The sequence below is a fragment of the Podarcis vaucheri genome (assembly GCF_965113315.1).
Source record: "Podarcis vaucheri genome assembly, chromosome: 9".
NCBI lineage: Eukaryota > Metazoa > Chordata > Lepidosauria > Squamata > Lacertidae > Podarcis > Podarcis vaucheri.
Window position 1 is genome coordinate 5,749,069 of NC_138767.1, and position 27,843 is coordinate 5,776,911.

Sequence of the window (27,843 nt, forward strand, 5' to 3'; positions counted from 1 at the left end):
CGCTCCGAGAGGGAACCGGGCAATGGGGAGTGGCACAGGAGGTGCGCCTCAACGAAGTCACGGAGATTTTGGACTCCAGATGGGGGGAAGAGGGGGTAGAATACCTTCTCGCTAAGGAGGGCACCCCGGCCAGTGCCAACAGCTGGGTGCCGGGCTACGCTTTAGATGAACCTCTGCTCAAGGAAGAGTTTCATGCCCTCTTCCCCCATAGGCCAATGCCAGCGGACTTTTTCGACGACTGGCTTTTCACGCCCACGCTTTCAGCCAGCACGTTCCGGGGGTTCGACTCGGATGAGGAACCGACACGAGACGCCCGTTCCCCGGAGGGGTCGCCCTCGGGATCTGCTTCAGAACCCTCGTATTGGTGGGATGATCGACCAGAGGAGCAGTGGCGCAGGAAGTGGCTGGAGGGTCCAGGACGAGCAACGCCTCCAGAAGGAAGCGAGGGAGAGACGGACATGGACGTTTTCGGGGACGACCAGGGTCTCGAGCACAGCGGCACAGAGATGGAAGCAGAGGTGACCGTCGTCGACGAGAGCAGGGAGGAAGAACCGGAAGACTTCGGATGGAGGCCCGCCACGGGAAGCGAACTGTACCCGACGTTCGTCCCCTTGACACTGCAGCACCCAGTTCCCGCACCGGAAGGAGGGGAGGGGGGAAGAGGGGGCTTCGAGGGGGGGATGGATGTCAGGGGTTCAGGAGCAGAGGCGAGGGCAAGGGAGGAAACAGAGAGCGAGGGGGAGGAGGCAGAAGAAAGGATGAGTGATGACGACGACCCGAGATCTCCGAGTCTTTCCAGTGAATCAGAAGATTCACAAAAAGGAGCACCAGTGGCCAGGGCAAGGGGGGAGACTAGGGGGACACCCCAGGAAGAAAGAGCCAGAGGGGACTCAGAGGGGAGCAGTTGGAGATCGGGACCAACGTCACCGCCAGAGAGTAGGAAAGAGGAAGAGCGCCAGGGAGCAAGCGCTGGCAGCTCGCAACAGGAGGGAGGGCACGAGTCAGGAGTGGCCACACCTTCATCGGGGAGCGAAGTGACGGTTAGACGGAAAGTGGAAGGTTGGGCGCGCGCGCCAAGTTCAAATGCACAGGAAGGTGGCGCAGTAGGCAGCCCGGAAAGGGAGCCAGGTCCTAAAGCCCGGCGCAAGGAGACAGGAGAGTCAGGGGGGTCAGCGTCAGAAGAATCCCGGAAGGAAGAGACCCAGGGGGGCAGAGGGACCCAGAGGAGAACTGTCAGGCGGAAAAGGTGGAGCAGGGCTAGGATATTAAGTTGGTGCGCAAGGGGCGGAGACTCAGACGGAGCTTCGCCGATCTAAGCATAAGACGTAGGGTTGCACGCAGCAGCTCGAGAATGGAGACTGTAACTCAATAAAGACTTTTATTTAACGATCGCTGGCTAGCGTGATCCTCTGTGAGCTAGGATCTGGAAGTAACCCTGACAAGAAAGTAAAATGAAAATGAATTTAGGGGAAGCAAAAACCCTATAAATATTGCATCTGTTTCAGAACTGTTCATCCTGGCTCAGGAAAAATGCCCAAGATCAGCTTCTGGAACTAAATGAGGTTATTTTCTGAGTCACTTTTCTCTCTTGCCCCATTCCCCCCACTAAAATTCACTTCTGTATTGGCAAATGATCCATCGAGGGCAGGCCCCTGCTAAAAGCAGGTGTTTTGCTTTAGATGATTTTAAATTATTTTGGGGGAGTGACATATTCCCAAGGAGTCTCCCGAAGGCCACTCTAAGCTGCTAATGAGCCTTCTATCTTCGCCCGGCCTCGTGATCTCAGCTTGACTAAAGCCTCGCCAAGCTTTCTGCTTCCAGGCAGATGGAGAGACTTTTGTGCCTTTGAAGGAGACAGCTCTGCCTGCTTAAAACCGTGAGCCACAGCACTCTGGAGCAATGTTTATTCCCACTTGGTTCCTGGAGATTCTCTTCTACCCTGCAAGCAGACACACGTCTCTGAAAAAGAGCAGAGTAACAGAATCATGGGATTGGAAACGGCAGTCTATCGGAGATGCCAACAGGTTCAGAGGTTGATCATCTGCTGTGCTTGCAGAAGTTCTTGGGTTCAATCCCAGGCATCTCCAGGTGGGCCTAAGAAAAGGCTTCCTGGCTGAAACCCTGGAGAGGGCTGCTGCCAGTCTGAGTAGACAGTATTGGGCTAGATGTGCCCAATGGTGTCGCTCTGTATAATGCAGTTTCTTATTCTGATTTCTGGGCCTGCCTTTCCGTCTTGCTGGAGAGAGGCGAACAGCCTAATTTGAGCTCAACAGACACCAGCCCAGGGAAGAGCAGCCACATCAACCTCGAAGCACCCTACTTTCGCCTGCTTGCTCGTTTCATTTATTTGTAGAAAACTGTACCGCTTAATATAATAAAGTCTCTCCAAGCAGTTTGTGTTAAAGTGCTTTTAAAATAAAAATAAAACTCAGCAAACGTTTCCTGAAAACTAGATCAAAACAAAGGAAAAGTGCATGTCACCCGTAAAACTGAGCCCTGCACATACCGGAACAACTGCCTCACGTAATGTGCGCGAGAAATGTCAGCCTTTATGTCCCCGTCTAATTTAATTCCGTGGGATCAGTGTTGGGTTTCCTTCGCGTTGTTTACCCTGAGGCTTTGAGCTCTGTGTGAGCTGGCCGGCCGTTCTCCTCTCCCAGGCTCCCAACGCTTGTTGACATTTGTCTCATGCTCTTTTTTGATGAAAAGGTATATTTGGTGTGGCAGGAGAAGATCCTGGCTGCTGGGCCAGACCAAAAGCCTGTCTGGTCCAGCATTGGATTCTCAACCAGAGGCAGACCAGAGGTTGATGGAGGAGCCTGTAAGGGGCACATGGACAGGGCAAGAATACTCTTCCCACTGGCTTCCCAGCAACTCGCATTCGGAGGCACGCAGTCTCTGATCCCGGAGAGGGCATGCAGTTAACGTGATCAGTAGCCATTGTCTAGTCACTTTCTAAAGCCATCTGAGATGGTTGCCATCACTACCGTGCTTCCTTTATTCTTTCCCCGAGTCTTCCATCATTCAGCTGCAAGGAATGACCCTATTGGGTCTTAATAGCATGACAGAAGGAGGAAAACCTCTCCGTAATATCCAGGCATAGTTTTATGTATCAACCCCCCATCCTTCTGCCCAGGCTTCAACCCTCAAGGTCCTTGGTCCTCGCTTCACACCTTCCTCCTGGCAGGAATGCATTCTTCAGCTGGAATGTGCCCTTTTGTCAGATAGAAGTCGTCTCCAAACCATCCCGTTCTCACCATTTTATTATTCTGGGAATTGTGATAGTGTCTCTTTCTTGCTGGGAAGGAGATAAGTGCTTGTGTGCTGTTGGGGTAAAACCTTTGTGTGCAGGATGGAATGTAGCCTGCAGCCTCAGTTCCCAAGTTTTTCTCTCCCTGAGCGGCTTGAAAATTGCTGACGGCGAAACACTTAATTTTTTTTTTATTTTTTTCCTGCCTGTCGCAGCAAGTGCAATGCGCTGTGCTAGATGCTGCATGGTCTGAAATCCCATCTTAATGGCTTCTTTCGCTTCTTATGCATTGCACTTTATCCATAGGATTCAAGCGGAAAGGCAATGTAAGATGCAAAATAAAAACGCAATTGCGTGTGGACCCCCAAGATACCCTTGAATAAAAACACATTCACACATCATTTTGTTTGTTTGTTTGTTTTTGGCATAATTTTTGGCCACAACTTTATTGAATTACAGTATGTGAATGGTTGCTTAGGCATTGGTTAGCGACTATCTGGTCCCACTTGGAAGTAGGAACAGAACTGACAGCCACACCCGTGCAGGAGTCAGTAAGGGTAAGCAATTTTGGGGAGAGAATAAAGCTGGGTGCCAGGCTCTCACCTCTTCCCAAATGCTCCCTGGGGCTCTTGCATGGCCCTAGCCCTTTGTCAGGGATACGGACAAAAGCATGGCGAGCCCCTGGATTCTTTTTTTAAAAAATAAATATTTATTAAGTTTTCGCACATTTTAAAAACACATACAATACACACCAAACAAAAATATACATACAATAACAAACAAACACATATAGTTTCAACTCCTTTTTTTCTTAAACTTACTTCCTCGACTTCCCCATACCTCCCCTTTCTGCATTCCAATTCCCAAAATTATTTCAGCAAATCCTTCCCCTTAATTTAACCATTTTTTCCCCTTTCTTTTCTTTTACTTAATCCTTAACAGCTGTAATCCCTTACTTTATATAACCACAACACTTTAACATTCATTAATTTTACAATATTTCTTAGGATAAATTTTAAATTTCTTCCAATCTTCTTCCGCCGTCTCTTTCCCCTGGTCTCGGATTCTGTCAGTCATTTCAGCCAGTCCCATGTAGTCTATTACCTTCATCTGCCATTCTTCCAGAGTGGGTAGATCTTGTGTCTTCCAATACTTTGCAATGAGTATTCTTGCTGCTGTTGTAGCATACATAAAGAATGTTCTATCCCTCTTTGGCACCGACAATTGGCAGACAATGCCCAAGAGAAAGGCCTCTGGTTTCTTGGGAAAAGTACATTTAAGTACCTTTTTCATTTCATTATATATCATTTCCCAGAAGGCCTTAATCTTCGGGCACGTCCACCAAAGGTGAAAGAAAGTACCTTCAGTTTCTTTACATTTCCAACATTTATTATCGGGCAAATGATAGATCTTTGCAAGCTTGACTGGGGTCATGTACCACCTGTAAATCATTTTCATAATATTCTCTCTTAAGGCATTACATGCCGTAAACTTTATACCGGTGGTCCACAACTGTTCCCAGTCAGCAAACATGATGTTATGACCAATGTCTTGTGCCCACTTAATCATAGCTGATTTAACTGTTTCATCGAGCCCCTGGATTCCTTTAACGGAATACGCTTGCAGCAGCAGCAGCAGCAGCATTGGAGGGGCAGGCACAGCCAACCTCATCCCCTCCACCAACCCAAAAAATTAACCTGCAATCTTACAAGTTGTGACGATTTGCTACGCAGTAGGCAAAACCCAAATGGCACCAGCCAATCAGCCAAATGGTAAAATTCCTACCAGGCCCCTGCTCCAAAGCAGACGACCCCATGACAGGTATAGCAAGGTCAGCGCAAACAAACCCTAAATAAAGGAAGGGTGGGCGGGTGATCTGATGCGCGCAGCAAAAAGAGGAAGCTCAACGCTGCACACAGGTACCTATATAGCACCCCCGTCAATCAAATAAAATAGCAACAATCAATTTCCCCCAGCAACATTGGAGGTGCCCAATCAAATCCGTGGCCATCCAAACTAACCCACCCAGCAACAGGGGATGTCATGGTTGCTCCCACCGCAACACGTGCTCTCCATGTAGGAAAACCCGCTTTAGCAATCATTAGGGATATTTAACGTGATGGAGATATGTAGATGTTCCATGGAGCACCTGAATGAAGCTTGCAGACCACTTGGGGACCCCCGTCTCGTGTACAAGCCACATCCATTGAGCCTTCCACTTCCAGCACCACACTTGCCCCCACCAAGCGGCCCCCAGATTCCTGGGTCATGAGGTAGACTAGGGCTGCAAGCTTTAATTAACTGCTAGATTAATCACTGAGAATTGCTCCCTCTATGTGTGTTTTTAATTGCAGAGTGAACCTTGCCTCGCAGTTGATGGGCAGAGTTGGGATTGTTCAGCAGTTATCCCTTTCAATCTGCATAAACTCATTTCATTTTCCTTATGCTAACATAGTTGGGGGCGGGGGGGGGTAGCAAATTAAAGATGTGTGGTTTTGGGCAGGGATCCTTGTTCCCTAAAACACCTGCCAGTTTTGCATTTCAGGGTGAGAGATGAGAATGACTTCCTTCTAGCAATCCAAAACGAGAGTCAACTGAATCTGACAATGATCAGACGAAAACTGGAGCCGACACAATCTCTTTAATCTGGATCTCCTGCAATACTTGTTGGTTTTGCTGATGCTGCTTTGATGTGTTACTAATAATAGGAAATCATATTCTAGGTTTCTCAACATGACAAGCACACTTATCAGGAAGTAAACCCTCCTGAACTCAGTGTGACCTCATTCCGGGTAGATGTGTTGAAGACCGGGTTGCAGATTATCTCCCAGTCGAAAAGCAACAACTCCCTTCCTCCAGCCTCCTTACAAAGGCATCTTCAAAAGATTAGGATACGAAATCAAATCACTTAACTAGTAAATGGCTGGCTAAAATCCGCAAGTGCTCAAGTTCAGTTTAATTCCGCCTTTGTGTGGCTTTTGATGTTAGAATTTGATGTGTGTTTTTATTGCTTGTATCAGTTGCAATAACTTTGTTCTGTTGTGGAAAGAAAGAAAAATCTGGTCAAAGAAAGTGTTGGAAGGTGACCCTGAGGATCATCTAGGGCAGGCACCCCCAAACTCGGCCCGCCAGATGTTTTGGGACTACAATTCCCATCATCCCTGACCACTGGTCCTGTTAGCTAGGGATGATGTGAGTTGTAGTCCTAAATCATCTGGAGGGCCGAGTTTGGGGATGCCTGATCTAGGCCAGCCTTTCTCAACCTGTGGGCCTAGATGTTGTTGAACTACAACTCCCATCACCCCTAGCTAGCAAGGCCAGAGCTCCAACAACATCTGGGTACCCACAAGTTGAGAACTGCTGATAGGCCAAGGTTTCCCAAACCTGGGTCTCCAGCTGTTTTTGAACTACAACTCCCATCATCCCTAGCTATCAGGACCAGTGGTCAGGGATGATGGGAATGGTAGTCCAAAAACAGCTGGAGGGACAAGTTCAGGAAACCCTGAATCCTAGTCCAACCCCCTGCCTGCAATGAAGGAATATGCACCTGTCCCTTATGGGAACCAAACCTGCAACCTTGGCATTATCAGCACCTTGCTCTAACTAGCTGAGCTATTCCTCACCACATCTCTGTCTTTTGTGTATAAAGAAAGAAGAGAAGCTAACGATAAAGGGAAAATTTTAATCGTTAAACTGTGGGATCCTCCCCAGAGTTGCCGCGATAGCCTTATCTTCCTCCTAGAATTTGCCTAATCCTCTTTTAAAGCCATCCAAATCGGTGTCTGTCAGTGGATATTGCTTAGGAAGCATGGGCTCTGTGCTAGCTCACCATATTGGATGCAACATCCCTCTTAGTGCCAATTCCTGCGCATTCCAGTACACCTTCTCTCGCGTCCTCCTTGCAGGCTCCCATCCCATAATCATCTGGTTGTCCGTGACGGGAAACGGGGGAGTGGGCTAGAATAATCCAGCTGCACCCTTTTAATATTTTTCTGCTAAACCTTCACGGCAAACAAAAAAGAACAACACAAACCTAACACATCACAAACTGTCCATTATCCAAGTCATTCCCCGCCGGTATTTAAAACAAAGTTTAGATGCTATAGCCAGAGCCTTGTTGCGGTTAATGAGTAGAACTTACAGTATATCTGTTGCTGATCTGACCCATGTCTGGGAGGGCCCTTATCTAGCCAGCGAAGAAATGCTCTCCTCTGTTCTGAGAAAACTTGGAGAACAAAAGGAGGGTTGTGTGTAATCTTAAGTGGTTCTCAGCCCCTAGGTGAGGCAGAAGGTATTTTCCAGCGGAGCAATGAACGTTTTGCAGGTGCAAGCACTTCCAACGCAGGGATGGGATGGGAAATTTTCAGGCATGGGACGTCCTCAGGGCTCTTGCAGAAGCGCTGCTCGGGGGCCCTGTGTCGCAACGGCTAACCTCTGATCTTGCCAAACCCGCTAGGGGAGAGACTGCAATCTGCATGTTAAGGGGTGTGTGTGTGGGACAGGGACTGCAGGCGACTGGCTCCAGGCCCTCTGAGAAGAATGCGGCTGTTGGCACGTCACCAAGGATGCTCTCTGGCTATGTGAACAGAAACAGGCCTCTGCACAAAATCGGAAAGAGGCAGCGGTCTGTAAAAAAATCCAATGCTTCCATGCACAAATAGTTTGCAATGCAGGCGTGGGTGTTTTGTGGCCAGCTGTCCATGGAGGCACCAGAGTGGTGCATGCTCTGGTTATCTCCCGCTTGGACTACTGCAATGCGCTCTACGTGGGGCTACCTTTGAAGGTGACCTGGAAACTACAACTAATCCAGAATGCGGCAGCTAGACTGGTGGCTGGGAGCGGCCGCCGAGACCACATAACACCGGTCTTGAAAGACCTACATTGGCTCCCAATATGTTTCCAAGCACAATTGAAAGTGTTGGTGCTGACCTTTAAAGCCCTAAACGGCCTCAGCCCAGTATATCTGAAGGAGCATCTCCACCCCCATCGTTCTAGCCGGACACTGAGGTCCAACACCGAGGGCCTTCTGGCAGTTCCCTCATTGCGAGAAGCAAAGCTACAGGGAACCAGGCAGAGGGCCTTCTCGGTAGTGGCACCCTCCCTGTGGAACACCCTCCCACCAGATGTCAAAGAGGAAAACAACTACCAGACTTTTAGAAGACATCTGAAAGCAGCCCTGTATAGGGAAGCTTTTAATGTTTGATGTATTACAGTATTTTAATATTTTTTTGGAAGCTGCCCAGAGTGCCTGGGGAAACCCAGCCAGATGGGCGGGGTATAAATAAATTATTATTATTATTATTATTATTATTATTATTATTATTATTATTATTATAGCGGTACAGCTGTCACATTTGGGGATTGGCATTCGTCTCTCTCGGGAGATAACGGAGGAGTGCGCCTTTGGGGGTGAGGTCAAGCTGTTGGCAGACTGCAGCACCTGCTGCGGCTGCAGAGACCGATGCAGGAGAGACATGTTTCATTGCAGCCGGGGCAAAGGAAGGCGTTCGGTTGTGCGGATGCGCCAGGGCGTTCCTTCTCCCAGCGGTCCTTCCTCCTCTGGTCCTAGAAATGGGCCGTATAAAGGGCAAAACGAGAAGGCCCCGAGCTCAGGGGGAGCACATCTCTTTGCACGCAGAAGCTCCTGGGTCCAACGGGTTACGAATGTCTCCAGCCTCAAGCCCTGGAGAGCTGCTGCCGGCCAGTGTAGCCAATACAGTGGTACGTCGTGTTAAGTACTTAATTCGTTCCGGAGGTCCATTCTTAACCTGAAAGTGTTCTTAACCTGAAGCACCACTTTAACTAAAGGGCCCTCCTGCTGCCACGCTGCCGGAGCACGATTTCTATTCTCATCCTGAAGCAAAGTTCTTAACCCGAGGTACTATTTCTGGGTTAGCGGAGTCTGTAACCTGAAGCGTATGTAACCCGAGGTACCACTGTACTGTGGAATAGTGGTCTGACTTGAGCATAAGGCAGTGTCCTGTCTAAAGGATCACAGAGAAAAAAGCCTTCATTGTTTACGGGTCCTGGTCATAGCTATCAACGTTTCCTTTTTTTAAAGGGAAATTCCCTTATTCCCAATAGGATTCCTCACAAGAAAAGGGAAAAGTTGACAGCTATGGTCCTGGCGGCTGCATACCGCTTCGAGTTTCCTAGTACTGCCTGCAGATGTTGAGGATTGAACTTGGGACCTTTTGATTTATTATTTGTACCCCTCTCATCTGGCTGAGCTTCCCTGCCACTCCGGGCGGCTTCCAACAAAATATTTAAATACAGTAATGCATCAAACAATAAAAGCTTCCCTAAACAGGGCTGCCCTCAGATGTCTTCTAAAGGTCTGGTAGTTGTTGTTCTCTTTGACATCTGATGGGAGGGCGTTCCACAGGGCGGGTGCCACTACAGTGGTACCTCAGGTTACAGACGCTTCAGGTTACAGACTCCGCTATCCCAGAAATATTACCTCGGGTTAGGAACTTTGCTTCAGGATGAGAACAGATATCGTGCTCCGGTGGCACGGCGGCAGCGGGAGGCCCCATTAGCTAAAGTGGTGCTTCAGGTTAAGAACAGGTTTCAGGTTAAGAGCGGATCTCCGGAACGAATTAAGTACTTAACCCGAGGTACCACTGTACTGAGAAGGCCCTTTGCCTGGTTCCCTGTAACTTGGCTTCTCGCAGTGAGGGAACTGCCAGAAGGCCCTCGGCGCTGGACCTCAGTGTCCGGGGAGAACGATGGGGGTGGAGACACTTCTTATACATTTTAGCAAGTCTAAAAGGTAAAGGGACCCCTGACAGTTAAGTCCAGTCGCAAACGATTCTGGCGTTGCAGTGCTCATCTTGCTTTACAGGCCGAGGGAGCCGGCGTTTGTCCACAGACAGTTTTTCCGGGTCATGTGGCCAGCAGGACTAAGTTGCTTCTGGCGAACCAGAGCAGCGCACAGAAACACCGTTTACCTTCCTGCCGGAGCCAGATTAGCTCAGTTGGTTAGAACAGGGTGACAACGACAAGGTCGTGGGTTCGATAGCCATACAGGCCACCTGCATATTCCTACAGGATCCTTTGGGTTCCTTGCATCTTTACGGTTTAAGGAAACCTGCCTGTCTTTTTCCCACCTGGTTGGCCACTGTGGGAACAGGGTGCTGGACCTTTGATCCTGCAAGGGGCTTCTGATATTCTTTAGACAGTGCATCTCTTCTTTGCACAGTCCCACTGTTTGTTTGTGTCTTGCTTTTCTACTTGGCTCTGCCCTGGCAAATATATCGGTCAGTTTGTACCACCTCTCAGATGCCTTTGCTTAGCTCCCCAACATACATGCCAAAATCTCCCCCCCCCCCAATTGAAGAGCTGCTGTTGCACTTGGGTCCATCTTATGGACATCCCATAATGCGTGCCTGGTTGGCCACCATGAGAACGAGATGCTGGGCTAGATGGGCTGCAGACCTGATCCTGCATGATTCTTAGAATCATCGAATTGTAGAGTCGGAAGGGACCCCCAGAGTCATCTAGACCCACCTGCTGCAAAGGCAGGAATCTTTTGCCCAACGTGGGGCTCGAACCCCAAACCCTGAAATTACGAGTCTCATCATGCTCTGCTGACTGAGCTATCCAGGTAAGACTTCACATCCCTAATCCACAAAAGCTTTTCCCGCAATACAGTATATTTGATAGTCCTGATAAAGCACCACAAGACTCGTTTGGGCTGCGGTCACTGGACTCGCCTGCAGCGATGGCTGCTGCCCGTTGGGACTGGAAGGGGGGGGGGAAGGACCACAGCAGGCGGAGCCAGCGTGAATGAGAGGCGGAGCCACAGCTCAATGAGAGGCGGAGCCAACTAATGCTAGTTAAATACCCCATATCCCCCTGCTCTTTGGCAAGGGGGCACCACTCTCCCACTCACACAAGGCAGATCCATATCTAGAGGGAAGTAAGGAACCCAAGAGTCCCACAGGCTGAATCAGTTCTTCAAAGGCAACACAGAGGAGGAGGTTGATTCCAGCCGGCAGCGCCACCCCCTGGACTGGTTGTAAGTAAGTACCAAAGCAAGACAGGTACAGGCAGGTGGGCGGAGGTTTGTTGGGCAGCTGGTTGCCCTGATAAGTTTACAAGGACCCTACTGGTTGCAGTGGCGAACTCTGATCTCTGCAAACTGAATGTGCATTTTGGGAAGCTGTGTCACTTACTTGGGAAAGTCAAAAGCTGCTAAAAAAAATCACCTCAATTCCTTCCTTCCTTTTCTTTTTCCTTCCTTCCTTTCTGTTGCAGAGTTTCTTTTAAGAGCAGTTGAGAGTCGGAACTGGAGAGGGTTTTGAAGGAGTTTCCAGGTCTATTGTCTTCTTAGGACATAGCTTGGGATCTGCTGGGTGCTGGGCTTTCTTGCAAAGAGTGCTGGGTGGGTTGGATTTTGGTATCTATCATCTGTCTATCATCTATCATCTATCTATCTATTTCATTTGAATCCCACCCTTGCCCCTAGTGGAGCCCAGGGTGGTAAACAGAGTAAGCTCATAAAACTCTTAACCTTGGAGTCATGAATTCAACCCCACAGATCCCTGCATTGCAGGGGGTTGGACTAGATGACTCCGGTGGTCCCTTCCAACTCTACAAATCTATGAACTTCAAGCAGCCAGCAAGGCCACTCAGGGATAAGAGGGTGAGAGCTGTAATCTGCAAGCCTTTGGAGGGCTGTGGGGTCCCTTTTCCCTCTATAATGCAGCGAAGATCCTGTTGGTGGAGCGCAGTGGCTCCTCTCTCTCCCTCCAGTACTGAAATCCAAAGACAACCAACAGAAGCTGAATGTTGTGCTTTTCCACCCATTGCATAGTTAAATTATGAAACTCACACCTGTTTTTCTTGGTGTTTTTGTAAAAAAAATAGCTCAGCAACAACTTTGGGGTTTGTCAAAAAAGAAAAAAGCCCAACAATTTTGGGGTGTTCTGGCAACTCCAAAACCACTTTGAGGTTTCCACACAAGCGACATAAACAACAGGTAAATAATAAGGGAAAATAAGCGTGCTCCCCAGAGATCCGAATTCCAAAGGGAAGCTGAAACAACCGAGATCCGCAGGGCTTCTCCCTCCTTATCCGTGCAAAACGAATTATTATTATTAAATTAATTTGTGTACCACCCGTCCCTCGTAGGCATAGGAGCCAACTCCTAGGGGCCGAGGTCCTTTCGCCCCCCCCCGAAATATTTGAGGGAGTGGGTCCCCTCAAAGTTGATAGGCATTACAAATAGTGTTTGTGCGTGATCTTGTGATCGATTATGTTGGGTGGGGCTTACACGGCCCCCTCTATGGGTGTAGCCAGGATTTATGATGGAGGGGCAGGCTTTATGGTAGGGGGAGCAGAACCTCAGCTACAATATTTTTATTGATTTCTGTTGATTTGGGGGGCATCTGCCTCCACTGCCCCCCCTTGGCTACGCCCTTGGCCCCCTCCCCAACATTTTACCCAAGTCGGCACTCTGCCCGTGGCTCTTGGATCAGTTCAAGGCGACTCTGTATCCCCCTCCCCATCCTGGGGCGCAGCGTTCGTGCGCAAAGAGGCGCTGGGTCCTGCTCGACGGCTGCTGCGCGCAATTGCGCCTCCTTTTGGAAAGCGCCCCTAGGGGGCTCGAGCGCGCCAGGGGCGAGGCGCCCCAGGGTGCGGGCGCAGCGGGAGGTCGCCGGGGCCTCTCCTCCCTCCGCCTCCCACGCCTCCTTGGGGAGAGCCTCGCCGCGGGAAGCGCGCTAGGACCGGCGCGGGAGGGAGGGAGGTGTGTCCCTCGGCGCGGCTGCTGCTGCCGCCGCTTCTGCTGCGCCTCCGCCGCCGCCTCCTCCTGCTCCTCCTCGGCCGTCCCTTCCCCTTTCCACCCTCCGCCACCCGGGCCGATGCGCGGGCGCTTTCAGTTCGGGCTGCTCTGCTCCTTCCGACGGCGGCGGCGAGGCGGCAGGCGTGGCGCGCCTCGGCGATGGTGTGAAGCGCAGCCCCGGAGCGGCGGCGGCGGCGGCGATGGCAACGGCGAGGCGCGTCTTCCACCTCCAGCCATGCGGTGAGCGTCTGCTTTTGCCGGGGCGGGCGGAGGCAGGAAGGAGCCCGGGCAGCCGCAGCAGCCGGCGAAGGTGCCCCTCGCCCGGCGGGGTCACGGGCCAGCTGTTGCAGCTCGCTTGCAAAGTTGCAGCTCCTCCCCGGAGCGCCTTTTGCAACTGCGCGCTCCGTCCGGTTTCTGGGGGCAAACACTCCCAGCTCTTCATAAAAAAAGAGGGCTGACGGTTCCCCCCGCTTCCGCAACTTTGGGAAGACTTCCTCACCCCCTGAAAAGCCCACAAAACCGTCTCCCTCCAGTTTGGCTTTTGCACGGCTCTGCAAAAGTTTTTTGCAAACCAGCGAAAGAGCCGAGCTCGCTTTGCGCACGCAGAAGGGGAAGCAAAAGGGAAGCGGCCCTTTTTTGACAGGAGGATGGAGGGGAATTTAAACAAAAGGGAGGGCAGGTTTCGCTGCGCGTAAACAACTCCGAGCAAGAAGGCAGATCCTGTACTGGCCCGTGTCAAGGGCTTGGGGAAGGGGCACATACAAAAATTAAAGGGTTTGGGGGCGCTTCTTCTTGGCCAGCCGCAACTCCCCAAAGATCTGCGGAGCGAGCAGCGAGCTCTCCTTTTTGCTCCTAGCTTAAGGGAACAAGAGGTTTGAAGCCTTTGTCAAATACTGGGTTTTCAAGCTATTGTTAGTGAAAAGGGTGTGCTGTTTTGGCAACATCCAGCGATATTTTCTGTACTTGACTATTTGAAGACAAAACAAAACATAATGGGCTTTAGTTGCTGCAATTGCTCTTGTTGAAATAAGGTAGTTGATGGTCTTCGAGTTATTTGCAAGCGAAACAGGCAGTGGATGTTGTGCAATTCAGTTTGTTTTTGGTTTTTAAAGCGGTTATCAGCACTTCCTTGAGTCTTTTTTTTTTGTTTTTTTTTTTTGAGGTTGCTGGGCTTCTCTCCTCCCTCGCCTCCCTTTCCTTAGAAGCAAAGTGACTCCGGTATAATCTTGTGGGGGGAACTTCTCCAGCGTTAGACCATTGGAGTGAACGGGGCGATTCTTATCCCTAATTTTGCAGGATGCACAAATCCCATTCATTCCCTTTTCTGGCGTTCTGGTTGCTTTGCTCCGCAGCAGAAAGAGCTGTAGGTGGCAGAGCAGTTCAGCTCATTGGGGACTCACAAATCTTGACCGCTGCAAGCATTTCCTGTAAGGTGTCCAGTCCCGGGATGTGTGTGGCTGACCAATATATGAGTTGCAAAAGGTGCCATTAACTCTGCGAGGCCCTTTCCAAACAAGTGCACCTGTTCTCTTTTTATAGCTATATTCTTTGTCTCTTGTTACTAGAATTACCTGTCCTGGGGTAGCCACAATATCGGAACCCAAGTGGACTTCTGGGATTATCCAGCTGAGTATAAAGACAAGTGTTTGTGTTGATGATGGTCAACGCATAGCCTTTGATGATGAGGCAGCTTTTCTTGCCTCATGTGAAACTGTCAGCTTCTCCAGATTGTTGTATTCTGCAGCTGCTAAACCAGATGAGGGTTTGAGCCAATGAGTCTCAAAGCCTTTCTGAGTTAGGGATGTGAACACCTGGGAAGGAAGCCCTTCTAGGAGAAGGAAAGCTCTGGTCCTAAACCTCCGCTGTCTTGTGGGATAGCTTTGGGAGACGAAAAGGCTAAGGCAGAGCTTTCCAAACTTTTCACGTTGGTGACACACTTTTTAGACATGCATCATTTTGCGACACAGTGGGGAGCGTCCGTGCGACACACCTAGACACTGCCGCTGACGCACTAATGTGTCTTGAGACACAGTTTGGAATGCTCTGAGCTAAGAAGTACAGAGGTGCCTTAGTTCTCGAACGGCTTAGTTGTCGAACAAATCGGCTCCCGAACGGCGCAAACCCAGAAGTAAGTGTTCCGGTTTGCGAATGTTTTTCGGAAGCCAAACATCTGACGTGGCTTCCACTTAGCAAGCTCCTGCAGCCAATCAGAAGGCATGCCTTGGTTTTCGAAGGGTTTTGAACAGACTCCCAGAACATATTAAGTTCGAGAACCAAGGTATCACTGTGAACCCTACACAAATCTAGAGTGAGGTCCCTAAGACAGTTAGATGGCGCCTTGTACTCCTCCTTCTGGCAACTGCTGCAACTAAGTTGGTACGTCTTGCTCTGCTTTCCTTTGTACCACAGCAGTGAGGCCGAGGGGGGGGGGGTCTTGTCACCTGGGCAGCCGAGGACCTCCAGTCACACTCCATACATTGCAGGGGGTTGGACTATTACTATTATTTATTAACTTTGTATACCGCCCTTCATCTGAAGGGCAAGCCAGTGTGGCATAATGGTTATCGTGCGTTGGACTAGGACCTGGGAGACCAGGGTTCAAATCCCCGCATGAAGCACACTGGGTGACGTTGGGGTGGTTGCCTTCTCTTAGCCTAATCCGCCTCGCAGGGGTGTTGTGAAGATGCAATGGGGGAGGAGCAGAACCACGTACGCCACCTTGAGCTGCTTGGAAGAAAAAGATGGTATACAGATGTAATAAATGAATAATAAATAAAAAAATAAAATGAGGATACAAAATACACAATGACGCGAAAACATAGCAATAATCCACCTCCCATAAACACATTTTAAAAGCCATAGAATGTTAATCAGCTGAATAATAATAATAATAATAATAATAATAATAATAATAATTTATTATTTATACCCTGCTATCTGACTGGGTTTCCCCAGCCACTCTGGGTGGCTTACAACAGATTATTAAACGACAATAATCTATTAAACATTAAATGCTTCCCTAAACAGGGCTGCCTTCAGATGTCTTCTAAAAGTCTGGTAGTTGTTATTCTCTTTGACATCTGGTGGGAGGGCGTTCCACAGGGCGGGTGCCACTACCGAGAAGGCCCTCTGCCTGGTTCCCTGTAACTTGGCTTCTTGCAATGAGGGAACCACCAGAAGGCCCTCGGAGCTGGACCTCAGTGTCCAGGCAGAACGATGGGGGTGGAGACGCTCCTTCAGGTCTACTGGGCCAAGGCCGTTTAGGGCTTTAAAGGTCAGCACCAACACTTTGAATTGTGCTCGGAAACGTACTGGCTTGGAATGCCTGGCAGAAGAGAAGCATTTGTGCTTGGCACCTTAATATATGTAATGAAGGTGCCTGGAGAGCCTTCTTGGGGAGAGCGTTCCACAAACAGGGAGCCACCGCAGAAAAGGCCCTTTCTCATGTTTCCACCCTCTGGAGACTAGGTGAACCTCATGGTCTCTTCTAGCTCTACGAATCTGTGATTCTATAAAAAAGAGGGGAGCTGGCTTCTTGAACATTTGGAGCTGTCCTTATGTTGGGGAAGGGGGGGCTTTTTCGTTCAGGGTAGCTGAGTGCTGCATACTTTAACTGGCAGTGCATCTCCAGAGTCCCTGGCTTTTGTTATTCGGCTACCCGGGACCCCTTTTCTTCTGGAGCTACACAAAGGTGATGAACCTGCAAGCCTTACACATGTAAGGTCTGTGTCCTGCCGCTTGGCTGTGTCAAACCGCGATCAAATAGGGAATGGCAGCTCCAGACCTTGGGAGCAATAGAAATTAGGAATGGAAGAGAGAGAGAAAGAGAGAACTTCTTAGTAATGGAGGAAGGAGGGGAGAACTTTGAAAGTAAGGGCTGCTATGGCAGCATGACGGCGTCAGCTCTTAAAGAGAGGAATGTAACGGGCAGAAATGCAGAGTTCTTGCAAAACCCACTTCCATGCTTCTGGAGGTGGGATGGATGGATGGAAGGAAATGGGGATTGTGTCCTGGCCCAGTTCCCATGAAATTGTTCTCCTTGGCCATAGCACCCCGGGTATAGGGCAGTGGGTGATGCGGGTGGCGCTGTGGGTTAAAACACAGAGCCTAGGACTTGCCGATCAGAAGGTCGGTGGTTCAAATCCCCACGACGGGGTGGGCTCCCGTTGCTCGGTCCCTGCTCCTGCCAACCTAGCAGTTCAAAAGCACGTCAAAGTGCAAGTAGATAAATAGGTACCACTCTGGCAGGAAGGTATATGGCGTTTCTGTGCACTGCTCTGGTTCGCCAGAAGCAGCTTAGTTCTGCTGGCCACATGACTCGGAAACTGTACACCAGCTCCCTCGGCCAATAAAGCAAGATGAGCACCACAACCCCAGAGTCGGCCACGACTGGACCTAATGGCCAGGGGTCCCTTTACCTTTATAGGGCAATATATAAATTTAAGTAATAAATTAAGTGCTCCTTCTAGAACACTGCGAGCCGGAGCGTCTCACCTTCTCCAGGTAAGTGGAAGGCGGTCCCCCAGGTATGATGCTCAAGAGATCTGGAACAAGCACAATCTTCATTTGCACTGTCCTGGGATTGTCATTTGCCTTAAAACGATTCCAAATGTTGTTTCTGAACTGTTGTGACCCGCCCTGGGACCTTAGGGCAGAGGGCAGGCAAAATAAAAAAACAACAAAGGCCGGGACATCAGGATGGGTTGGTTTGACACCGAAATTACGATGCACGTTACGATTTAGCAAATGCATCCCACTGGTGTTGAGGGTTGAGGCTGCAGCGATGATGAGTCACAGAGGAGGCTGAAAGGTGTTGCAATTAGGGAGATCCACAATCACTAGTTGGGATGGTGGGGGCATTTGTGGTCGGCCAATTATATCGAGAGAGAAAAGGGGAGTTATCTCTTCAAAAACAATGAATAATATTTCGTCAAACGGAATGGCAGGTGGAAGCTGAGAAAGATCTAGAATGCTCTCTTGGATTTCTCCCTTGGTTTCTGATAGAAAGGTTTGGGTATGAGGCAGGGCTTTAAACGAGGGCTCGGATTTGTGTTTGCACAATAAACTGTGGTTTCTTGTTGTTGTTTAGTCATTTAGTCACATCCGACTCTTCGTGACCCCCTGGACCAGAGCACACCTGGTACTCCTGTCTTCCACTGCCTCCCGCAGTTTGGTCAAACTCATGCTGGTAGCTTCGAGAACACTGTCCAGCCATCTCATCCTCTGTCGTCCCCTTCTCCTTCTGACCTCCATCTTTCCCAACATCAGGGTCTTTTCCAGGGAGTCTTCTCTTCTCATGAGGTGGCCAAAGTCTTGGAGCCTCAGCTTCAGGATCTGTCCTTCCAGTGAGCACTCAGGGCTGATTTCCTTCAGAATGGAGAGGTTTGATCTTCTTGCAGTCCACGGGACTCTCAAGAGTCTCCTCCAGCACCATAATTCAAAAGCATCCATTCTTCGGCGATCGGCGAGTAGCCCACTGGTGGTATATGCTGCTCAGTTGCTCTGGCTTAGCTCTTCTCCTAGAGAGAGCAAGATGAACAAATCGGACCAGCAGCAAACAATGGTTTATGTTTAGGAGCAGCCAGCCACTACCAAGTATTTAACCATAACTAGAAGCCAAGGTTAGTTGTGGATTCTGAGTTTGTTCTTTCTGCTTGCATTAGAGGAGAAGGAATGCAAGAGTGCTTGGGCAGTGTCAGTTCTCTGCTTTTTCACAGTAAACCATGACAAGCCAGAAACCATCGCTTTTCGTAATGCATGAGTGCAGCCTTTATTTTGCAACGTTTTTGAGAGCTGGCTACCCTAGAAAAACTAAAGCTGGCAAACCTGGTGCAGTATTTCCAAGCTGCAGAGCAGCTTTGAGCAGTTTGGTCGGCTGTCTGTACCTGCACTCAAGAGTTTTAATTGTTGGGCACCGACAATCCCGTAGTCTCTGTGGGAGTGTTCTGGTCTCTTGAAGGCCAAGCAAATTGCCTAGATCCGTGGTACAAAATGAATAAATCTCATACCTGTCCAAGCTTCAGGGAATATATTTTCAAACAAGCACAGGACGTACTGTTCTGTGCTGATGGAGAGCTGTAAATATCCAGTTTTACATGAGCAGTCATCACTTCCTAAAGTGAAGCCTCTTGCTTGTAGGCGTCACTCCAAAATCACAGCGTGTAGGATACATTAAGCAGCTCATATGGATGGAGTTTGGTTGACAGTAGGGCTGTAAGGCCTTGACCTTCATCTTCTCTTCCCTCTTCCCTTGTAGAACTTGTAATTATGTACAGGAATGATAATTTGGGGAAGGGCCATAGCTCAGTCATAGAATCGTAGAATTGTAGATTTGGAAGGGACCCTAAGAGTCATCTCGGCCAACCCCCTGCAATGCAGGGATCTCAACACACAGTTGGTCTCCCATCCAATTTGAAAGCATACCAGACCCTGCTTAGCTTTGCAAACGTGCCAGCAGACTGTCCTGAGCTTAGATATTCCAATTGTCAGACTCAGGCCTCATCTGTGTTGCACATTTAAAGCTGTATCATACCACTTTAAGTAGTACTGGCTTCCCCCAGAGAATCCTGGGAGGTGTAGTTTGTTACGGGTGCGGAGATATGTTAGCAAACCCATTTTCCCTTTGCAGAGCCACACTTCCCAGAGTTCCCAGGGAAGAGGGATTGATTGTCAAACGAAGGTCAATGGTTCGAATCCCCGCAATGGGGTGAGCTTCCGTTCCTCGGTCCCTGTTCCTGCCAACCTAGCAGTTTGAAAGCATGTCAAAGTGCAAGTAGATAAATAGGTACCTCTCTGGCGGGAAGGTAAACGCCATTTCCGTGCGCTGCTCTGGTTTTTCCAGAAGCGGCTTAGTCCTGCTGGCCACATGACCCGGAAGCTGTACGCCGGCTCCCTCAGCCAGTAAAGCGAGATGAGCGCCGTAACCCCAAAGTCGGTCACGACTGGACCTAATGGTCAGGGGTCCCTTTATCTTACCTAACATCGCTCAGCACCCTGAAAAAACTACAGTTCCCAGGATTTGGGGGGGCGCCTCTCCTGGTATGCCTCGCGGAAGACCTTAAGGTCCACAAATGACAACACTTTGGAGGTCCCAAGCCGCAAGGTGGTTAGATTGGTCTCAACTAGGGCCAGGTACTGGCCCCGTCTTGGTGGAATGCTCTGTCCCAAGAGACCAGGGCCCTGTGGGACTTGACATCTTTCCGCAGGGCCTGCAAGACAGAGCTGTTCCGCCTGGCCTTTGGTTTGGACTCAGTCTGACCCTTATGTTTCCCTCCCCTTATGGTTTTGATCTGTGGGCTACAATTAAAATGAGGCTGCTTTTTAAATTGTATTTTAACCTGTATTTTAAATTGGTTTTTTTTCTTCCCCCTATTATGTTGTTATTGTTATTTTACTAGTGTTAGCCGCCCTGAGCCCAGCTCTGGCCGGGGAGGGCGGGGTATAAATAAAATTTATTGTTATTATTATTATGACTGTTAAAAGTGTGTGTGTGTGTGTGTGCGCGCGCGCTTTCAATGTATATTGCAGATGCAACCTCAGCGAAAGGCAGTTTCCTGTCTTCCTAAGTGAATGGTTATTCATCTTTTGCAGAACATGTCTTCTTTCTGAAGGTTCTGTTCTGCTTTTATCTGTGCCCTTTCCTTCAGCGCAAACCTGCCTGGAATATGATTCTTGTTACAGATTGTCACGTACTTATAAGGAAGGGAAGCATTTGTCCACAAAAACACACACAAATCTACCTGTAGGGGAGTCTGGCAAATCTTTGCTTCCTTCATTTCTGCCCCTCACTCCTGACAAGATTGGGCATGCCACATTTCCTCTGGTTTTTTTGGTGCTTTTGTTTGTGGCGATCATATTTGTGGATTGGTAGTTGTCAATAATTAAAAAATGCATTGCCTTGGACTTTCTGGGCGGCCAGATTTACCGGATATGTGGGCCTTTAAGATGCCATTAGAGCCTATCTCCAGTTCTGAAGCCATCTATGGCTTTGCAAGGCGTAGAAATGACAGAAATAAACCCCTAGAGCCCAGGCAAACTGCTTGATGTACGATCTTATGCAAGGTTCCCAACTGACACTTCGTTTGAGGACAGTTTGCATAATTAACTGTTGGGTAACATGCCTGACCCCCATCGCATGCCAGTAAACACATTATCCGACTTGTGTTTTGATTTTGTGTCTCAACGTTTCATTCTTCATTCTTGTCACTTGCAAAAATGATGTGTGAGGCTGTTCCTTACATCCATATGCCTGGAGGGCAAGGGATCTGCGGCTTCAGATGTTTCTGTGCCACAGGGACAGATCTATACTTGCCTGGTTTCTTTTCCTGGTTTCCGTTCAAAATTGCAAAACAAAAGTTGCAAATGCTTGAAATCTCCCTGTTGGGCTGTCCAATAAGTCCAATAAGTTCGAGCGGAGTTGGCGCTGGCTATAATATACGGCAAATGGCAATTTTCAAAACAAGCGTCCTCGTCATCCAAGGAACACCTTTTTTCTTTAAGAGGGCAATTTCCTTGTAAGGGATTTGGTTGCAGAGGGGGAAGCAACAACAGCCCGAGTTGTTGTTTTGCTATTGTCTGAAATAACACATCATTCCAGAGACGTTTTCCGCCCTTTAATTAGATGGATCACAAAGGCGTGGCCCAAACATAATTTGGCTGCTTATTACACAAGCAAGGGGGGATGAACGTCTGGTTAGCTAACTTGACCTTTTTCAGAGCTTCAGTTTTCCATCTGTGAAATGGGAACAATCTGCTCCCAAATACAAGTTGCAAGAGAGCCGGTGGGTCTTCTGTTAGCTGGATATTCTTGCATACAGTGCAAGAACAGCTGTGATTCCTGCATTTTTTTGGGGGGGGGGGTCTTGACTGGATAACCCTTTGAGTCTCTTCCATCTCTACAATTCTGTGATTCCACAAATGCCTCGACTGACAATATGAGGAAGTGCTTTAGTTTCAGATCCTCATCACTTTCGTTTCTGCAGAAGAAACTGGTGTAGCTCTATCTTAGCCTTTTCTGACTTGGTACCAGCATTAAAAACTCAGATATATAAGCTAATTGCCAATTGGCACCTTAGACCTTGTTGTTTAGTTGTTTAGTCGTGTCTGACTCTTCGTGACCCCCTGGACCAGAGCACGCCAGGCACTCCTGTCTTCCACTGCCTCCCGCAGTTTGGTCAAACTGATGCTGGTAGCTTCAAGAACACTGTCCCACCATCTCGTCCTCCGTCATCCCCTTCTCCTTCTGACCTCAATCTTTCCCAGCATCAGGGTCTTTTCCAGGGAGTCTTCTCTTCTCCTGAGGTGGCCAAAGTATTGGAGCCTCAGCTTCAGGATCTGTCCTTCCAGTGAGCACTCAGGGCTGATTTCCTTCAGAATGGAGAGGTTTGATCTTCTTGCAGTCCATGGGACTCTCAAGAGCCTCCTTCAGCACCAACCTTAAACCTAGGTTGCCACAATGGAATGTTTAGGCGCCATTTCCCCCGCAATTGAATTTATTATTATTACTCATTTCATTTCTATACTGCTTTCTATTTTAAAGGAAAAAATCTCAATGCGGTTTGCAAGACATTCAAACGTCAAATAAAACAAATCCAGAATGAAACAAATTCACAAGGAAAAGATTTCAGGACCTTCTCCAACTGATATTTTGCTTTCCCCATATTTTATCTACCTACTTAATTTATATAGCTGCCCCATAGCAGACGTACTCTAGGAAGCCAGTGTGGTTTAGTGGTTTGAGAGTCGGACTAGGACCTGGGAAATCAGGGTTCAAATCCCCACTTGGCTATGACCTTGGACCAGTCACAGCCTCATAACCTACCTCACAGGGTCATTGTAGGGATTAACTGAGGTGGGGGGTGAAGCATATACTCCGTGGAGAAAAAGGTGGGATGTACATTCAATAGGTAAGGGACGCGGGTGGCGCTGTGGGTTAAACCACCGAGCCTAGGACTTGCCGATCAGAAGGTTGGCGGTTCGAATCCCCGCGACGGGGTGAGTTCCCGTTGCTCGGTCCCTGCTCCTGCCCACCTAGCAGTTCAAAAGCACGTCAAAGTGCAAGTAGATAAATAGGTACCACTCCAGTGGGAAGGTAAATGGTGTTTCTGTGTGCTGCTCTGGTTCTCCAGAAGCGGCTTATTCATGCTGGCCACATGACCCGGAAGCTGTACGCCGGCTCCCTCGGCCAATAAAGCGAGATGAGCGCCGCAACCCCAGAGTCGGCCACGACTGGACCTAATGGTCAGGGGTCCCTTTACCCTTTACCTAGGTAAGCTCTTTTGCTGACCTGCTTAAGAAAGCCGGAGGGGCCAGCCAGATGGAGGTGTCATTCACCAACCGGGCATTCAGAGATCTCCATATGGTCTCAATTGGACCTGCACCATTTGCAATACGTGCCTGGGGAGTTCCTAGCTTGGTGGCTCCTTGCAGATTTTCATTTGTTTGTTTTGAAATCGTTTTTTTTAATTTTCCAATACAAAATTATAAAAAATTCAAATACATATCCATATACAGAGATTCCTCCGAACCCTTTTTAGATTAATTTTTATTAATTCTCCATTATATAATATTTAAACACATCATCATTATCCATTTTACTTCTTTAGCTCTTAAGAGCCTGTCGACTCCCCTCCTTTCCGCCTCATGGTTTTCAAAGTTAACCTTTATCTCATAGCATTTATACGTTTTCCAGTTTACGTTTCACTCCTTCAAAATGTCACAATTTTTAAATAAATATAAAAAGGGAAGAACAGTTGTCATTACAAGTCTTTTTATGACCCTGCTAGTGTTGTTAATTGCTTGCAATAGTCCTTCAGATATTGTATAAATTTACTCCAATCTTTTTGGAATGCTCGGTCACGATGGTTTCGGATTTTCCCCGCCAGCTTCGCCAATTCTGCAAAGTCCATCATCTTCGTCTGCCACTTTTCTTTCGTTGGGACTTCTTGTTGCTTCCATTTTTGGGCTAAAATAATTCCTGCTGCAGTTGTTGCATACATAAACAGTTTTCTTTATCTCCTTTTGGTATCTCTTCCCCCACTATACCCAGTAAAAATGCTTCTGGTTTTTTAACAAAAGTATTTTTATAGGTTTTCTTTAACTCCGATTCCTCCAAATCTCAGGACTTCCCCTGGAGTCCCATTTTAAACATTTAAAACTGCATCTTCTTCCAGACTCTTTATATCAGTCCGTATTTTCCATGGTAATTGTTACACCACAAGTGAAATCAAAATCCTGTCAATGTTTCCATCGGCTTGCGGTGGTCTCTTAGATAACTTAGAAATTTTCCCCATTCTTTTGTAAAGTTTTTGTCCTCTTGGTTCCTGAGTTTTCCGGTCAGCTTTGCCCTCACCCACAGCCCATCAGCTTGGTTTGTCATTCCTCTCTGGTAGGAAGAACCTTGCAGATATTTTGTTGTTTTTTAAAAAAAACAATTTTATTGAAAATTTAAACAAAACATATTATCCAAAAACATATCATCCTTAATTCCCCCCCCCCCATTTTTCCTCCCTCTCCCCTTCCTCCCACACATAACCCACCCTCTCAGTTCCAGTCTTTGGTTTCTCTGTAAATGCTGTTCTCTGCATGTTACAAAGTTGTATAGATCCTTAAATTATATGACTTATTATTATCAATAAAAAGTTTGTGAATGTTTATTCAAAACCTGCCAAGGAGTCCAGTTCACTTTGTTGCCTCTTCAAATGTTTTGTAAAGGGCTCCCACTCATCTTTAAAATCACAGTTATCCTTGTCCCATAGCTTATGTGTCAATTTTGCCAGTTCCGCATAGTCCATCAATTTTTCTTGCCATGATTCTTTAGTTGGGGTTTCTTCAGTCTTCCATCCTTGTGCTATTAGGACTCTCGCAGCCGTTGTCGCATACATGAATATGTTTTTCAGCTTTTTTGGCAGGTCTTTCCCTACAATTCCTAGCAAAAATGCTTCAGGTTTTTAAACAAATGTTAGATGGAACATTTTTTTCAATTCATTATATATCATTTCCCCAATTTTTTAAATTACATTACAGTCCCACCACATAAAACGTCCCCTCCTTTTCCTTACACTTCCAACATATATTTGAACTAGTTTTATACATTTTCCCTAACTGCACTGGTGTCGCATACCATCTGTACATCATCTTCATGTAGTTCTCCTTCAACAGGGAACAGTCTGTGAATTTTAAATCCGTTTTCCATAATTTCCCCCAATCTTCCATCATAATGTTGTGACACCTTGCAGATATTTTGGACTCCAAGCCAGCGTGGCTGTTGTGCCTGAGGCTGCTGGAAACTGTAGCCCAAAACATTTCGGCAGGAGGGAAAGGCAATGTTCTTTGTCAAGGTGGGCAGTGCGCGACATGTTGTGGCATTCCCTCGTTGGCTGTTCCTGCTGCGCTTGGAACAGGAAGGTCTGGATTTCTGCCTGTGGCTAAGCGCCGTCCAGGATGGAACCATTTTCTTTTCTTTGGGAGGGACAGGGAGCATCTGAGAAGTGGTATGTGCCAATTGCCTCAAGGGTTCATCGCGGGCACCACATAAACAGACAGACGCTCCCCGTGAGCATTGCAGGGAGACTGAGTTGTCAGAACAAGGATGCTCAGAAGCTGTGAGGCACTTTCTGTTTCATAACTGGGATGTTGCAAAGTAAGGAATGTTGTCTAACTGGGCACGGGCTGCCCCAAAGTGGACCGCGAGGCCCACGAGCGAATTGTGGGGGCCCTGTGTGCGAGTTGTCGAGCCGGATGTTGCCAGTCTGGGTGTCTTCAGCTCCTCACCTGTTGAGGGTGCTTTGAGAAGATATCTGAAGGCAGTCCTGTTCAGGGAAGCTTTTAATGTTTGATGCATTACAGTCATACCTTGGGTTGAATATTCTTCAGGTTGAGCATTTTCAAGTTACGCTCCGCGGCAACCCGGAAGTAACCACCCTGGGTTTCCCCAACTGGTTCCTTCCACCATTCCTCTGCATCCAACCAGTCCATGAAGTGCTGTGGTTGGGAGCTCTGACCATTGAAGGCTTTGAACAGCAGCTGAAGCCAGAATCTGTGCAAAGCAGCAGAGAGACATATTTAAGTTGTGTCACTGCTGTGCCATGTTGCTCTGGTGGAGAGCGTGGGTTGTGTATGTGTGTTTGTGTAGAGTCTTCCACATGCAGGAGCGTTTTAGCTCTTACATCCAGAATCCTTTCAATATTAGATGGAGGGAAGAAGGTGGAAGTAAGCAGCTCCCCCACCAACACCCCAGCATTTCAGAAGCCATTCTCTGGAAATGCTGGAGATCTTACTCGCATTGCACACAGCAATGTGAGCGCACTGTCAGCAAACACATCGTCCAAGTTGTTCCTGGAAGAGGCTGGAGTGCTGCTGCTGCTGCTACTTGAATATTGAAACCTGCCTTATCGATTCCTGGCACGGGAAGATGGGGTTTGGCCTTTTCCTGCTCGGCTTTTGCTGTTTTGCATATTTTCCTCGCTTTCCAACATGGCTTAGAGAAGCTGCTGGTGGCGAAGCACAGAGGAGCATCGTTCAGGCTGGCCGCTTGTTCCCGTTGCAACTCAGCATTGCCATGGGAGGAAAACAGGGCAGTGCATGTCTTTGGGGCCCCCCAGCTGCTTTCTGCAGAATGCATTTATTCACTTGGACTTCTGTCCAGCCCTGGCATGTATGTTCTAGAAGGTGCTTGCCAGCCAGGCTAGTTATCCTCTTGGCTTTGATTGCACCACCAAGTTTTCAGATCCTGGGCACGGCTGGCAAAATCACAGCTGCCTGCTGATTGGCCAGGAGCCTATTGGATCCCTCCAGCATCCCTGGACTGTGGGATGATTAGGAGCACTTTCCAGCAGGGAGGGGCAACCTGTTGGGCTCCAGCTGCCATCAGCTGCAGCTCCTGTGGTCAATAATAATAATAATAATAATAATAATAATAATAATAAATTTTTATTTATATCCCGCCTTTCCCAGTTCAAAAACTGGGCTCAGGGCGGCTAATAACAAATTTAAAACACTTAATTGTAAAAGCAGCATAAAATACAGGAGAAAAACATGAATACAGTGGTACCTCTGGTTACATTCGCTTCAGGTTACACACTCCACTAACCCAGAAATAGTGCTTCAGGTTAAGAACTTTGCTTCAGGTTGAGAACAGAAATTGTGCAGCAGTGGCGCGGCAGCAGCGGGAGGCCCCATTAGCTAAAGTGGTGCTTCAAGTTAAGAACAGTTTCAGGTTAAGTATGGACCTCCAGAACGAATTAAGTACTTAACCCGAAGTACCACTGTAACAATAAAATTCAAAGTTCAGAAATCAGTTTAGGGGAAATCCATCTAATAAGCATTAGATAACCACCAGGGCTAGCTAGCTGAATTAGTCCTGCTTGGGCCAGCGAGGAGGCCAGGGGAGAATTAGCTGTGGGGTCTCAGAGCAGGTGATCTTCATAAAAGGGGAGGGAAGAGAAGGGAAATAAAAGATCAGGCTGAATTCAAATTGAAAGCCAGGCGAAATAGCTCTGTCTTACAGGCCCGACAGAAGGGGGTTAAATCTTGCAGGGCCCTGGTCTCATGGGACAAAGCATCCCACCAGGTCGGAGCCATCACTGAAAAGGCCCTGGCCCTGGTGGAGGATAGTCTGACTTCCTTAGGGTCCGGGACCTCTAAACTATGGTTGTTCATGGACCTGAAGGTCCTCTGCAGGGCAGACCAGGAGAGGAGGTCCCGTAATACAAGAGGCAGGGGTGATGGCAGCTGGGAGTCTGGAGCGCCCTGGGTCTCCCAACCATACTTTTAAAGCTTATGTCACAGGCTGGTTGGATGCAAAGGA

General features: G+C 48.3%; 2 protein-coding genes across 6 annotated transcripts in view; one reads left to right on the forward strand and one right to left on the reverse strand.

Moving 5' to 3' along the window:
- Positions 1-27,843, reverse strand: part of LOC309539925 (kyphoscoliosis peptidase-like) — a 360,319-nt gene that overhangs the window by 139,296 nt on the left and 193,180 nt on the right. The gene's annotated exons all lie outside the window — the stretch shown is intronic.
- Positions 1-27,843, forward strand: part of SLC4A11 (solute carrier family 4 member 11) — a 251,928-nt gene that overhangs the window by 58,943 nt on the left and 165,142 nt on the right. The window contains exon 1 of one of the 5 annotated variants that reach the window (XM_082236391.1): positions 13,101-13,277. The exons of the other annotated variants lie outside the window; for them this stretch is intronic. Coding sequence (XP_082092517.1) covers positions 13,238-13,277 — 40 coding nt within the window. The 5' untranslated portion in view covers positions 13,101-13,237. Of the gene's footprint in view, positions 1-13,100; positions 13,278-27,843 lie in introns of those variants that run through there. 5 annotated transcript variants of the gene reach the window in all.